Genomic DNA, 14888 nt, shown 5'->3' on the forward strand with positions numbered 1-14888 from the left:
TAAACAGGACATGCACACTTTAACAAACCAATCATTTCAGCGCCAGGGTCTGCCACACAACTGTGGCTGAAATGATTGGTTCGTTTGGGCCCCCACAAAACAAGCTGGCAATTTATCTGTCCCTGCACAAACTGGCTCTACGGAGGCAAGATGTCATCCTCATCCTCCTCATCCACCGATTCCTCACCCTCTTCAGTGTGTACATCCTCATCCTCACAGAGTATTAATTCGTCCCTGCTGGAACCACAGGTCCCTCTGTACGTTCTGGAGGCTGGTCTCCCTGGAAGAGTTGATAATTCATTTTATGAACATCATCTTCTCCACATTTTGTGGAAGCAACCTCCTACGCCTTTCGCTGACAAGGTTCCCGGCTGCACTAAACACTCTTTCGGAGTACACACTGGAGGGGGGGCAACTCAGGTAAAATAGAGCCAGTTTGTACAGGGACCTCCAAATTGCTTCTTTTTCCTGCCAGTACAGGTACGGACTGTCTGACATGCCTACTTGGATGCTGTCACCGATGTAATCCTTTAACAGACAGACGCACGCTTGTCGCTGCTGCTTTGAGGATTCAAGTGCGGCTACAGCCCACACAATTCACAAAGACAGAAAAAAAAAAGAATATTTTTATTGTTTGTGGAGCACACTTTGAGGGTTACACCACCCTTTAACAGACAGACGCACGCTTGTCGCTGCTGCTTTGAGGATGCAAGTGCGGCTACAGCCCACACAATTCACAAAGACAGAAAAAAGAAGAAGAATATTTTAATTGTTTGTGTAGAACACTTTGAGGTGTCACCACCCTTTAACAGACAGACGCACGCTTGTCGCTGCTGCTTTAAGGATGCAGGTGCGGCTACAGCCCACACATTTCACAAAGACCAAAAAAAAAAGAACAATATTTTAATTGTTTGTGTAGAACACTTTGAGGTGTCACCACCCTTTAACAGACAGACGCACGCTTGTCGCTGCTGCTTTAAGGATGCAGGTGCGGCTACAGCCCACACAATTCACATAGACAGAAAAAAAAGAACAATATTTTAATTGTTTGTGTAGCACACTTTGAGGGTGTCACCACCCTTTAACAGACAGACGCACGCTTGTCGCTGCTGCTTTGAGGATGCAAGTGTGGCTACATCGCACACAAGTCACAAACACATTAAAAAAATAGTTTTTTATTTTTTGGAACACTTTGAGAGTTACACCACCCTTTAACAGACAGACGCACGCTTGTCGCTGCTGCTTTAAGGATGCAGGTGCGGCTACAGCCCACACATTTCACAAAGACCGAAAAAAAAAGAACAATATTTTAATTGTTTGTGTAGAACACTTTGAGGGTGTCACCACCCTTTAACAGACAGACGCACGCTTGTCGCTGCTGCTTTAAGGATGCAGGTGCGGCTACAGCCCACACAATTCACATAGACAGAAAAAAGAAGAATATTTTTATTGTTTGTGTAGCACACTTTGAGGGTGTCACCACCCTTTAACAGACAGACGCACGCTTGTCGCTGCTGCTTTAAGGATGCAGGTGCAGCTACATCGCACACAAGTCACAAACACATTAAAAAAATAGTTTTTTATTTTTTGGAGCAATTTGAGAGTTACACCACCCTTTAACAGACAGACGCACGCTTGTCGCTGCTGCTTTAAGGATGCAGGTGCGGCTACAGCCCACACATTTCACAAAGACCGAAAAAAAAAGAACAATATTTTAATTGTTTGTGTAGCACACTTTGAGGGTGTCACCACCCTTTAACAGACAGACGCACGCTTGTCGCTGCTGCTTTAAGGATGCAGGTGCGGCTACAGCCCACACATTTCACAAAGACCAAAAAAAAAAGAACAATATTTTAATTGTTTGTGTAGCACACTTTGAGGGTGTCACCACCCTTTAACAGACAGACGCACGCTTGTCGCTGCTGCTTTAAGGATGCAGGTGCGGCTACAGCCCACACAATTCACAAAGACAGAAAAAAAAAGAACAATATTTTAATTGTTTGTGTAGCACACTTTGAGGGTGTCACCACCCTTTAACAGACAGACGCACGCTTGTCGCTGCTGCTTTAAGGATGCAGGTGCGGCTACAGCCCACACATTTCACAAAGACCAAAAAAAAAAGAACAATATTTTAATTGTTTGTGTAGCACACTTTGAGGGTGTCACCACCCTTTAACAGACAGACGCACGCTTGTCGCTGCTGCTTTAAGGATGCAGGTGTGGCTACAGCCCACACAATTCACAAAGACAGAAAAAAAAAGAACAATATTTTAATTGTTTGTGTAGCACACTTTGAGGGTGTCACCACCCTTTAACAGACAGACGCACGCTTGTCGCTGCTGCTTTGAGGATGCAGGTGGAATCTAGACGGGATTTGGAACCGAGGACACACTACCTCCATCAATTGTCTAAATCCCACTGCACTAATGTCGGATACCGGACGCACGTCTAACACCAACATAGCAGTCAAGGCCTCAGTTATACGTTTTGCTTCAGGATGACTGCTGTCGTACTTCATCCTCATCGCTAGGGACTGTTGGAGGGTCAATTGTTTAGTAAAAGTAGTGATGTTCCTACTTCCTCTCTGGGATGATGAACAACTCCCAGCAGCAGCAACAGCACTAGGAGGAAGTGGTTCTTGATCTTTCCCTATTTTATTTTTATCGGAGAAAGTTTGGTCCTCCATTTATGTTATATTGATATATATACGTGCGGCTAAAGCGCACACAAACACAGAAAATATATTTTTTTTTGGTTTGGACTGGAGTATACTTTCGGGGGTTACAGCACCCTTAATGGTCAAGCCAGCCGGCCCTTTACTTATGACACAGGCGCACGCTTGGCACTACTTTGTTGATGCACGTGCGGCTACTGCGCACACAATTCACAAACACAGAAAATAATTTTTTTTTTGGTTTGGACTGGAGTGTACTTTCGGGGGTTACAGCACCCTTAACGGTCAAGCCAGCCGGCCCTTTACTTATGACACAGGCGCACGCTTGGCACTACTTTGTTGATGCACGTGCGGCTACTGCGCACACAATTCACAAACACAGAAAATAATTTTTTTTTTGGTTTGGACTGGAGTGTACTTTCGGGGGTTACAGCACCCTTAACGGTCAAGCCAGCCGGCCCTTTACTTATGACACAGGTGCACGCTTGGCACTACTTTGTTGATGCACGTGCGGCTACTGCGCACACAATTCACAAACACAGAAAATAATTTTTTTTTTGGTTTGGACTGGAGTGTACTTTCGGGGGTTACAGCACCCTTAACGGTCAAGCCAGCCGGCCCTTTACTTATGACACAGGCGCACGCTTGGCACTACTTTGTTGATGCACGTGCGGCTACTGCGCACACAATTCACAAACACAGAAAATAATTTTTTTTTTGGTTTGGACTGGAGTGTACTTTCGGGGGTTACAGCACCCTTAACGGTCAAGCCAGCCGGCCCTTTACTTATGACACAGGCGCACGCTTGGCACTACTTTGTTGATGCACGTGCGGCTACTGCGCACACAATTCACAAACACAGAAAATAATTTTTTTTTTGGTTTGGACTGGAGTGTACTTTGGGGGTTACAGCACCCTTTAACGGTCAAGCCAGCCGGCCCTTTACTTATGACACAGGCGCACGCTTGGCACTACTTTGTTGATGCACGTGCGGCTACTGTGCACACAATTCACAAACACAGAAAATAATTTTTTTTTTGGTTTGGACTGGAGTGTACTTTCGGGGGTTACAGCACCCTTAACGGTCAAGCCAGCTGGCCCTTTACTTATGACACAGGTGCACGCTTGGCACTACTTTGTTGATGCACGTGCGGCTACTGCGCACACAATTCACAAACACAGAAAATAATTTTTTTTTTGGTTTGGACTGGAGTATACTTTCGGGGGTTACAGCACCCTTAATGGTCAAGCCAGCCGGCCCTTTACTTATGACACAGGCGCACGCTTGGCACTACTTTGTTGATGCACGTGCGGCTACTGCGCACACAATTCACAAACACAGAAAATAATTTTTTTTTTGGTTTGGACTGGAGTGTACTTTCGGGGGTTACAGCACCCTTAACGGTCAAGCCAGCCGGCCCTTTACTTATGACACAGGCGCACGCTTGGCACTACTTTGTTGATGCACGTGCGGCTACTGCGCACACAATTCACAAACACAGAAAATAATTTTTTTTTTGGTTTGGACTGGAGTGTACTTTCGGGGGTTACAGCACCCTTAACGGTCAAGCCAGCCGGCCCTTTACTTATGACACAGGCGCACGCTTGGCACTACTTTGTTGATGCACGTGCGGCTACTGCGCACACAATTCACAAACACAGAAAATAATTTTTTTTTTGGTTTGGACTGGAGTGTACTTTCGGGGGTTACAGCACCCTTAACGGTCAAGCCAGCCGGCCATTTACTTATGACACAGGCGCACGCTTGGCACTACTTTGTTGATGCACGTGCGGCTACTGCGCACACAATTCACAAACACAGAAAATAATTTTTTTTTTGGTTTGGACTGGAGTGTACTTTCGGGGGTTACAGCACCCTTAACGGTCAAGCCAGCCGGCCCTTTACTTATGACACAGGCGCACGCTTGGCACTACTTTGTTGATGCACGTGCGGCTACTGCGCACACAATTCACAAACACAGAAAATAATTTTTTTTTTGGTTTGGACTGGAGTGTACTTTCGGGGGTTACAGCACCCTTAACGGTCAAGCCAGCCGGCCCTTTACTTATGACACAGGCGCACGCTTGGCACTACTTTGTTGATGCACGTGCGGCTACTGCGCACACAATTCACAAACACAGAAAATAATTTTTTTTTTGGTTTGGACTGGAGTGTACTTTCGGGGGTTACAGCACCCTTAACGGTCAAGCCAGCCGGCCCTTTACTTATGACACAGGCGCACGCTTGGCACTACTTTGTTGATGCACGTGCGGCTACTGCGCACACAATTCACAAACACAGAAAATAATTTTTTTTTTGGTTTGGACTGGAGTGTACTTTGGGGGTTACAGCACCCTTTAACGGTCAAGCCAGCCGGCCCTTTACTTATGACACAGGCGCACGCTTGGCACTACTTTGTTGATGCACGTGCGGCTACTGCGCACACAATTCACAAACACAGAAAATAATTTTTTTTTTGGTTTGGACTGGAGTGTACTTTCGGGGGTTACAGCACCCTTAACGGTCAAGCCAGCCGGCCCTTTACTTATGACACAGGTGCAAATTGGCACTACTTTGTTGATGCACGTGCGGCTACTGCGCACACAATTCACAAACACAGAAAATAATTTTTTTTTTGGTTTGGACTGGAGTGTACTTTCGGGGGTTACAGCACCCTTAACGGTCAAGCCAGCCGGCCCTTTACTTATGACACAGGCGCACGCTTGGCACTACTTTGTTGATGCACGTGCGGCTACTGCGCACACAATTCACAAACACAGAAAATAATTTTTTTTTTGGTTTGGACTGGAGTGTACTTTCGGGGGTTACAGCACCCTTAACGGTCAAGTCAGCCGGCCCTTTACTTATGACACAGGCGCACGCTTGGCACTACTTTGTTGATGCACGTGCGGCTACTGCGCACACAATTCACAAACACAGAAAATAATTTTTTTTTGGTTTGGACTGGAGTGTACTTTCGGGGGTTACAGCACCCTTTAACGGTCAAGCCAGCCGGCCCTTTACTTATGACACAGGCGCACGCTTGGCACTACTTTGTTGATGCACGTGCGGCTACTGCGCACACAATTCACAAACACAGAAAATATATTATTTTTTTAGCACTTGGGGGGAGCACCCCTGATGGACAGAGCACCCCCTGGACAACACTACAGCACTCCTTTAGGACTGGGACACTGCACAGGACTTTGGAGTGGACACAGCCCCTATGGAGAACTGACTGCACAACACAGTCCAGCCAGCCCCTATGGACTTTGAAGTAGTGGACACAGCCCCTATTAACAACAGCAGCACAGCACAACACAGCCAGCCCCTATGGACTTTGAAGTAGTGGACAACAGCAGCACTACACTACACTACACTACACTACACTACACAGCCCTAACTCCCACCCTCCCTCTTCACTGTCCACAGCCGAGTGAGAAAATGGCGCCGACGCGGGTACCTTATATAGGATCCAAAACCCGCGAGACTCGGAAGGCGGGATGATGACGTTTTGCCTCGATTTCAGATCCGAGTCAGGCGGGAAAAGTCGAGCCTGACTCGGATCGGACTCGGATCGGGGGGGCTCGGGGGGGTTCGGATTTCAGAAATCCGAACCCGCTCACCCCTAGTATGTATGTATGTATATATATATATATATATACACACACACACACACACACACACACATATATATATATATACACACAAATATCGATATGCTTGGAAGACTGATGCTGCTGTTATGCTTTCTGGTATCATATGGTTGAAGTCTTGACAAAGGTCCTTCGGGACTGAAACATCCACATTCCCCATGTTGGATTTTGATGATTAAAGCGTGATTCTGTTTCTTAACTCTGGTGAGTGCCCTACTTCCATTTTTTGATCATTATATATATATATATATATATATATATAAAATCAACCACGATCCTAAACTGGGGAGTCATGGTACTTCTTACAGTACAGTGGCAAGCCTGACAATTTTGCATGCCCTGCTGCTGTATATTAACAACATGGGTATGTATTAACCCTGCATATTTTAAACCACAATTCATACATAGTGAAAGTGCAAAAGCTTCAATAATTACATATTTCATAGTTTACTTTTCATGTAACCTTTGAAAGAGTTATGTATTTCCAGTTGTATTGTTTTCTTAGGATCTCAAAAGTCTTGCATAACTTTATTCAATTATGTTTTGCAGGGCTCTAGGAATCCCAGTCACTGATCATACATATGAAGACTGCAGACTAATGTTAACAGCCAGGGAGCTGACTTTACCCATGGAGGCTGGGCTTGTAGAGTTTACAAAAATCAGCAGGAAGTTAAAGTAAGATACTTTAATTTAAATCGTTTACTCCTTGCAAATTATTTTCGCTAATCAAATTCATAATCAAAACATAACCAGCGTTCCTTTAGGATAATGCCAGATTGTAATCTATTTCACTGCTAATTGTTATTGATATTCTTTTCCAGACAAAAGATTGTATTTACAAAAAAATGTTGGTCCAAATAATACTGTATGCCATAGCAGCAAGCTGGGTTTTATTTACATTAATAATGCTAGTATTTTTTAAACGGAATAACAAATTTATTGTAAGACAAAATCATAAACCGTTGTGGGTTCTCATCAACCCAAGTGCACTGGTGCAAAATGATTGGGATAAAATTATTTCTATCATGTTGATGCACATGTAGATAGCAGCAATCCGATCCTTGTTTAGGAGCAAAAAACCCACGGGCCCATGTACTCTTCTGCAGATATCTTTCAACAACATTGTAACAACCCCACATCAGTTGGATCCATTGGCACATAGACTGCACTCATGTCATGTGCAGAGCCGTAGCTAGGGTAGTGAGGCCAGTGCCATCGCACAGGGCACCACAGGTCAGGGGGCGCTGTTTGGGCCTGTCAAATTTCTGTTTATTATCAATCTTGCGTGTAGCTTCCTCTTATTTCATCCCCAGCATCTCCTGGCCTCCCCTATCTCTTCCCTGGCCCTTCCCCTTGAAGCCATGGCCCTTTTTTGGGTGCATTATGTCCATTTGAAAAATGAGGAGAGTGCCAATGCTCTTTCTGGCACAGAGCACCAAAAAGTCTAGTTATGGCTCTGGTCATGTGAGTTGGTAGACTGCATGCTGTAGCTAGACTGCCAACTATAATGGCACCATGAATTGGTTGGAAGACGGTCCCGCTAGCTTTCCTTTTGAAGATCGATTACAATAAAGGTCTTCTATGCAGTGGAATGCAATGGAGAAAGAATAAAGAAATAGAGTGCGGTGATTTTTATGAAGGATAAAGGTTGTGAAATTTATAAGAGTATATGCTCATCTCATAGGTGGATTTATTAAGCTTTTACCACTTTTAACAAAGACTTACACAACCTCTGGGAACAAAGGACATTAAGGGTGATTCCGAGACACATGCAAAGTGGCTGTACTTTCAGGAAGCCACCGTATCCTGATTTACTGCCCTAATGCAAGTATCCGATCAACTAATGTGGGGCTTTGTGCATGTGCAAATGGAAATCCGTATCGCCCGTTGATTACACCAGCTGCTGCAACAGTCATCATTAATATGTCCCCAAGATCTCGCTACATCCCCTGAGGCTCAGATGCTGTATGGGGAGAGCAGATGCACACTTGTGCACTGCAGCTACTACATGGCCTTCTGTGTATGCACACTATGCAGCTGCCCGGCCAATGGAAACAGGGGGTAGGAGAGCTGGGGGTGGGGCTACTGCGGATGCTGAGGAAGAAGGAATGAAAGCTGATGTGGTGAGGGGACCTGAGCAGGTAGTCTGTCTTGCTGAGGGAGGCCAGAGGGCAGGTACCTACATCAAGATTTATCATTGCTGCAGCTGGCTGCAGGTGATGATGATCCTGGCCGGGAACTACTAATAATTCATAGAAGCAGTTTGCGATCCGGATTATTGAGTTACCAAGCCTCTCCTGCCTGTATTTGCCCTATATAGTTACCACCTTTACACCTGATGGTGACCAAGGACGCAAAAATGTGTAAATTAGCCTCTGTGCATGCTCTGTTGGCAAAAACTCTCCAAGCTCATATTTGTTAATTTAGTTGCAAAACATACAGTTAGCATACCATAGGCCTGTTACGGAGTGAGTACTGCGCCAATTAACGTGATTTCCTTAATAAGTGAGTGTATGCAAAAGCTCCTATACAGATTCATAGCCACCAACTGTCCCAATTTTGGCAGTACAGTCCTGAACTGAGGGCTCCTATTCAGTTATACTTAGACAACGAAGGGGAGAACTATCTGGTTCAAAAGCATTTCACATCAGCCATAAACCATCGATGATTATGAATCATTGATGGTCCATGGCCATCCCTAATATGGAGGATTGGAAATGACCCTTATGGGCTGTCTTCACTTTAATGTGGGGGATTGGACATAAATATGGGCCTCTCCTACTGGGAAGAGCTGAGGATAATCTTGATCAACCTAGGGGTTAATAATTTATAAAGTTAATTTATAGATTTTTTTTATGCGGGGGGTTTGCCCTGGGCTCCAAAAACCCTAGTTACGCCTCTGGTTGGAGGTTTGATTACTTAAATGCATACTTACCAACTCTCCCTGATTGTCAGGGAGACTCCCTGAAATAGTGGCTGTCTCCCTGAAGAGTCTACCAATCTCCCTGATTGCACCTTATGGTGCATATACATGGTACGATCTGTACCACCAACGACTTGAAATATATCTGTCAGTGAAGTCATTCTGCCATAGCTCTGAACAGGCAAAGTTGACGATATCGTCCAAGTTGGCCTGTATGCATGGACAATGAAAGATATCTTTATCGTCCATGTTGGAACGCCAATCTTTGGTCATTGTCATGTTGGTGACTGCAAAAAAGTGAACAATATCGTTATCGTTCATATCGTTCATGAAAGTTGTACCGTGTGTACTCACCATTACTCCCATTATAAAGCTGCTATATAAAAATAATCATGGATATATACATTCAAATGGGATCATCAGTATCACTTACCTGCATTTGTTATAAGGCACAATGATCCTTATGGCTAAATGCATTTTTAAATAAGGTTTCCTGCGGCTACTTATATGTAACCCCTTGTAAAACACAATACATGAGCAAGCCTTGAAAAGTATTAGTGTGTTTTCATCAACAAATAGATCTTACCAACTGCTTTGGGGCTCATTTACATTTGGATTGAAGTCAATTTTATGACACGTGTAGCAGTACACGTCCACATCACCGCCGCGCTCATAGGTGTTGCTTTCACAATCTCCCTGAAATGCTATTTCAAAAGTAGGCAAGTATGGCTTATATGCTTATATGATGAAAATGTCTTCCATGCAAATTTTACATTCTTTACATGCAAGATGCAAGACTGCATTACACAATATTATGTTGTATACCAACCATCTAAATATATGCTCTATTTTGTGAATGCTTTTTAATTTCAGCCTAAAATGGGATAACTTTAAGGACCAGCTAGAGGTTTTCGCTTCCATTGCTGACGTGTCAAAAGGAGGAAGAATTGGACTTGAAGAATTTGCCAGTCACCTGAAGCTGCCAGTGTCTGATGTATTGAGGGAGCTGTTTGCATTGTTTGACAGGGTATGTACTTACACAACTCTTACTGTTCACTATTTTGATTTTTATTGCTGGAACTTCCAGTGCCAGACGTTTTATAGCAAGCATGCAGGAAACACGCAGTAATGTGATGTGTGACTTTATACACATCGCTGACAGGTTGACGACTCATTCTCCAAAGTGTGGGTTATTAAATTTTGCCCCTATGCGGACAATTTTCCTGCAATCATGTTGTCATTTTCGATGATTTAAATATCCCTGAAAATTTACAGTCTATTACACTCCCCCCATATTAGGATATTTTTTAACTGGGGACATGAGATAAAAGCTGACCCTGACTACTGGGTGCTATCAGAACATCTTGTAATTCAACACAATTTATCTTGGCAGCATGAATGGCATAGTGGTTAGCATAGCTGTCTCCCAGCACTGCACCGGGGACTGAAATGAAGCACTTTCATTTTCTATACAGCACTGTGTATGTGTATGAGAGACTGTAAGCACCGGGGACTGAAATGAAGCACTTTCATTTTCTATACAGCACTGTGTATGTGTATGAGAGACTGTATGCACCGGGGACTGTAATGAAGCACATTCATGTTCTATACAGCACTGTGTATGTGTATGAGAGACTGTAAGCACCGGGGACTGTAATGAAGCACATTCATGTTCTATACAGCACTGTGTATGTGTATGAGAGACTGTAAGCATCGGGGACTGAAATGAAGCACATTCATTTTCTGTACAGCACTGTGTATGTGTATGAGAGACTGTAAGCACCGGGGACTGAAATGAAGCACATTCATTTTCTGTACAGCACTGTGTATGTGTATGAGAGACTGTAAGCACCGGGGACTGAAATGAAGCACATTAATTTTCTATACAGCACTGTGTATGTGTATGAGAGACTGTAAGCACCGGGGACTGTAATGAAGCACATTCATTTTCTATACAGCACTGTGTATGTGTATGAGAGACTGTAAGCACCAGGGACTGTAATGAAGCACATTCATTTTCTATACAGCACTGTGTATGTGTATGAGAGACTGTAAGCATCGGGGACTGAAATGAAGCACTTTCATTTTCTATACAGCACTGTGTATGTGTAGGAGAGACTGTAAGCACTGGGGACTGTAATGAAGCACTTTCATTTTCTATACAGCACTGTGTATGTGTATGAGAGACTGTAAGCACCGGGGACTGTAATGAAGCACATTCATGTTCTATACAGCACTGTGTATGTGTATGAGAGACTGTAAGCACCGGGGACTGAAATGAAGCACATTCATTTTCTGTACAGCACTGTGTATGTGTATGAGAGACTGTAAGCACCGGGGACTGAAATGAAGCACATTCATTTTCTGTACAGCACTGTGTATGTGTATGAGAGACTGTAAGCACCGGGGGACTGAAATGAAGCACATTAATTTTCTATACAGCACTGTGTATGTGTATGAGAGACTGTAAGCACCAGGGACTGTAATGAAGCACATTCATTTTCTGTACAGCACTGTGTATGTGTATGAGAGACTGTAAGCACCAGGGACTGTAATGAAGCACATTCATTTTCTATACAGCACTGTGTATGTGTATGAGAGACTGTAAGCATCGGGGACTGAAATGAAGCACTTTCATTTTCTATCCAGCACTGTGTATGTGTATGAGAGACTGTAAGCACCAGGGACTGAAATGAAGCACTTTCATTTTCTATACAGCACTGTGTATGTGTAGGAGAGACTGTAAGCACCAGGGACTGAAATGAAGCACTTTCATTTTCTATACAGCACTGTGTATGTGTATGAGAGACTGTAAGCACCAGGGACTGAAATGAAGCACTTTCATTTTCTATACAGCACTGTGTATGTGTATGAGAGACTGTAAGCATCGGGGACTGAAATGAAGCACTTTCATTTTCTATACAGCACTGTGTATGTGTAGGAGAGACTGTAAGCACTGGGGACTGTAATGAAGCACTTTCATTTTCTATACAGCACTGTGTATGTGTAGGAGAGACTGTAAGCACTGGGGACTGTAATGAAGCACTTTCATTTTCTATACAGCACTGTGTATGTGTATGAGAGACTGTAAGCACTGGGGACTGTAATGAAGCACATTCATGTTCTATACAGCACTGTGTATGTGTATGAGAGACTGTAAGCATCGGGGACTGAAATGAAGCACATTCATTTTCTGTACAGCACTGTGTATGTGTATGAGAGACTGTAAGCACCGGGGACTGAAATGAAGCACATTCATTTTCTGTACAGCACTGTGTATGTGTATGAGAGACTGTAAGCACCGGGGGACTGAAATGAAGCACATTAATTTTCTATACAGCACTGTGTATGTGTATGAGAGACTGTAAGCACCAGGGACTGTAATGAAGCACATTCATTTTCTATACAGCACTGTGTATGTGTATGAGAGACTGTAAGCATCGGGGACTGAAATGAAGCACTTTCATTTTCTATACAGCACTGTGTATGTGTATGAGAGACTGTAAGCACCAGGGACTGAAATGAAGCACTTTCATTTTCTATACAGCACTGTGTATGTGTATGAGAGACTGTAAGCATCAGGGACTGAAATGAAGCACTTTAATTTTCTATACAGCACTGTGTATGTGTATGAGAGACTGTAAGCATCGGGGACTGAAATGAAGCACTTTCATTTTCTATACAGCACTGTGTATGTGTAGGAGAGACTGTAAGCACTGGGGACTGAAATGAAGCACTTTAATTTTCTATACAGCACTGTGTATGTGTATGAGAGACTGTAAGCATCGGGGACTGAAATGAAGCACTTTCATTTTCTATACAGCACTGTGTATGTGTAGGAGAGACTGTAAGCACTGGGGACTGTAATGAAGCACTTTCATTTTCTATACAGCACTGTGTATGTGTAGGAGAGACTGTAAGCACTGGGGACTGTAATGAAGCACTTTCATTTTCTATACAGCACTGTGTATGTGTATGAGAGACTGTAAGCACTGGGGACTGTAATGAAGCACATTCATGTTCTATACAGCACTGTGTATGTGTATGAGAGACTGTAAGCATCGGGGACTGAAATGAAGCACATTCATTTTCTGTACAGCACTGTGTATGTGTATGAGAGACTGTAAGCACCGGGGACTGAAATGAAGCACATTCATTTTCTGTACAGCACTGTGTATGTGTATGAGAGACTGTAAGCACCGGGGGACTGAAATGAAGCACATTAATTTTCTATACAGCACTGTGTATGTGTATGAGAGACTGTAAGCACCAGGGACTGTAATGAAGCACATTCATTTTCTATACAGCACTGTGTATGTGTATGAGAGACTGTAAGCATCGGGGACTGAAATGAAGCACTTTCATTTTCTATACAGCACTGTGTATGTGTATGAGAGACTGTAAGCACCAGGGACTGAAATGAAGCACTTTCATTTTCTATACAGCACTGTGTATGTGTATGAGAGACTGTAAGCATCAGGGACTGAAATGAAGCACTTTAATTTTCTATACAGCACTGTGTATGTGTATGAGAGACTGTAAGCATCGGGGACTGAAATGAAGCACTTTCATTTTCTATACAGCACTGTGTATGTGTAGGAGAGACTGTAAGCACTGGGGACTGAAATGAAGCACTTTAATTTTCTATACAGCACTGTGTATGTGTATGAGAGACTGTAAGCATCGGGGACTGAAATGAAGCACTTTCATTTTCTATACAGCACTGTGTATGTGTAGGAGAGACTGTAAGCACTGGGGACTGTAATGAAGCACTTTCATTTTCTATACAGCACTGTGTATGTGTAGGAGAGACTGTAAGCATCAGGGACTGAAATGAAGCACTTTAATTTTCTATACAGCACTGTGTATGTGTATGAGAGACTGTAAGCATCAGGGACTGAAATGAAGCACTTTAATTTTCTATACAGCACTGTGTAAAATAAGTGGTGCTATAAAATACACAGTAATAATAATTTTCTACTAAGATGATAAATAAGTTTAAACAAACGCACACTTAAATACACATATGACAATCGCAAAAACCTTGGCGACAAATAGAAAAGGTGCTGGCGATAGGCCTATGGTGTAATCTTTTTGTTGTCTGATCATCTTTTTGTCCGGTTTGAAAAATTGTTTTGTAGTAGGTGAGAGGGACAGAATATGTACATCTGCTCTTTTCAACTGGTCCTTAAACAGCGGTGGATAAATGTAAACCAAAAATTATAGTATCACATGTGATACGAGTTTCTGTCACTACCCTGCTAGCAGCCATGATACCTATATTAGTAAATAGTCTGCTTGATAGATAATATTGTGTTTGCCGATGTCTGACAAAGTGCCACAATGGTTGTTGAAGTGTTAATAGGTGTGTTCATATTACCATTCATGTGCTGCCCTCCTCCAATGTCTTTGATGACATTGACACTCAGGGCCAGTTCAGGAACCGTATTCACCATCACAACTGAAACATCTTGAGTTGACAACACTTGTCCCTCTGATTGCAAACTCCTAGGATAAGCTACAGTAGTTTTATTTACAGCTCTAGCTGGTAAATCATCTCTTCTCTTACTAAGGTATTTGGTGACACCTACTGGTCAATCTTCAGAAAACATTCACTTACTACTTTTCTTAAAT

General features: G+C 43.2%; 1 protein-coding gene across 5 annotated transcripts in view; it reads left to right on the top strand.

Moving 5' to 3' along the window:
* The window catches only part of LPCAT2 (lysophosphatidylcholine acyltransferase 2), a 167482-nt gene that overhangs the window by 110085 nt on the left and 42509 nt on the right, over positions 1-14888 (top strand). For all 5 annotated transcript variants that reach the window (XM_088471843.1, XM_088471848.1, XM_088471849.1 and 2 more), the window contains 2 exons: positions 6881-7006; positions 10128-10281. In XM_088471843.1, coding sequence (XP_088327969.1) covers positions 6881-7006; positions 10128-10281 — 280 coding nt within the window. The remainder of the gene's footprint in view (positions 1-6880; positions 7007-10127; positions 10282-14888) is intronic.

This window comes from Taudactylus pleione, unplaced genomic scaffold (assembly GCF_031769625.1).
Source record: "Taudactylus pleione unplaced genomic scaffold, aTauple2 ptg000117l, whole genome shotgun sequence".
Taxonomy (NCBI): Eukaryota; Metazoa; Chordata; class Amphibia; order Anura; family Myobatrachidae; genus Taudactylus; species Taudactylus pleione.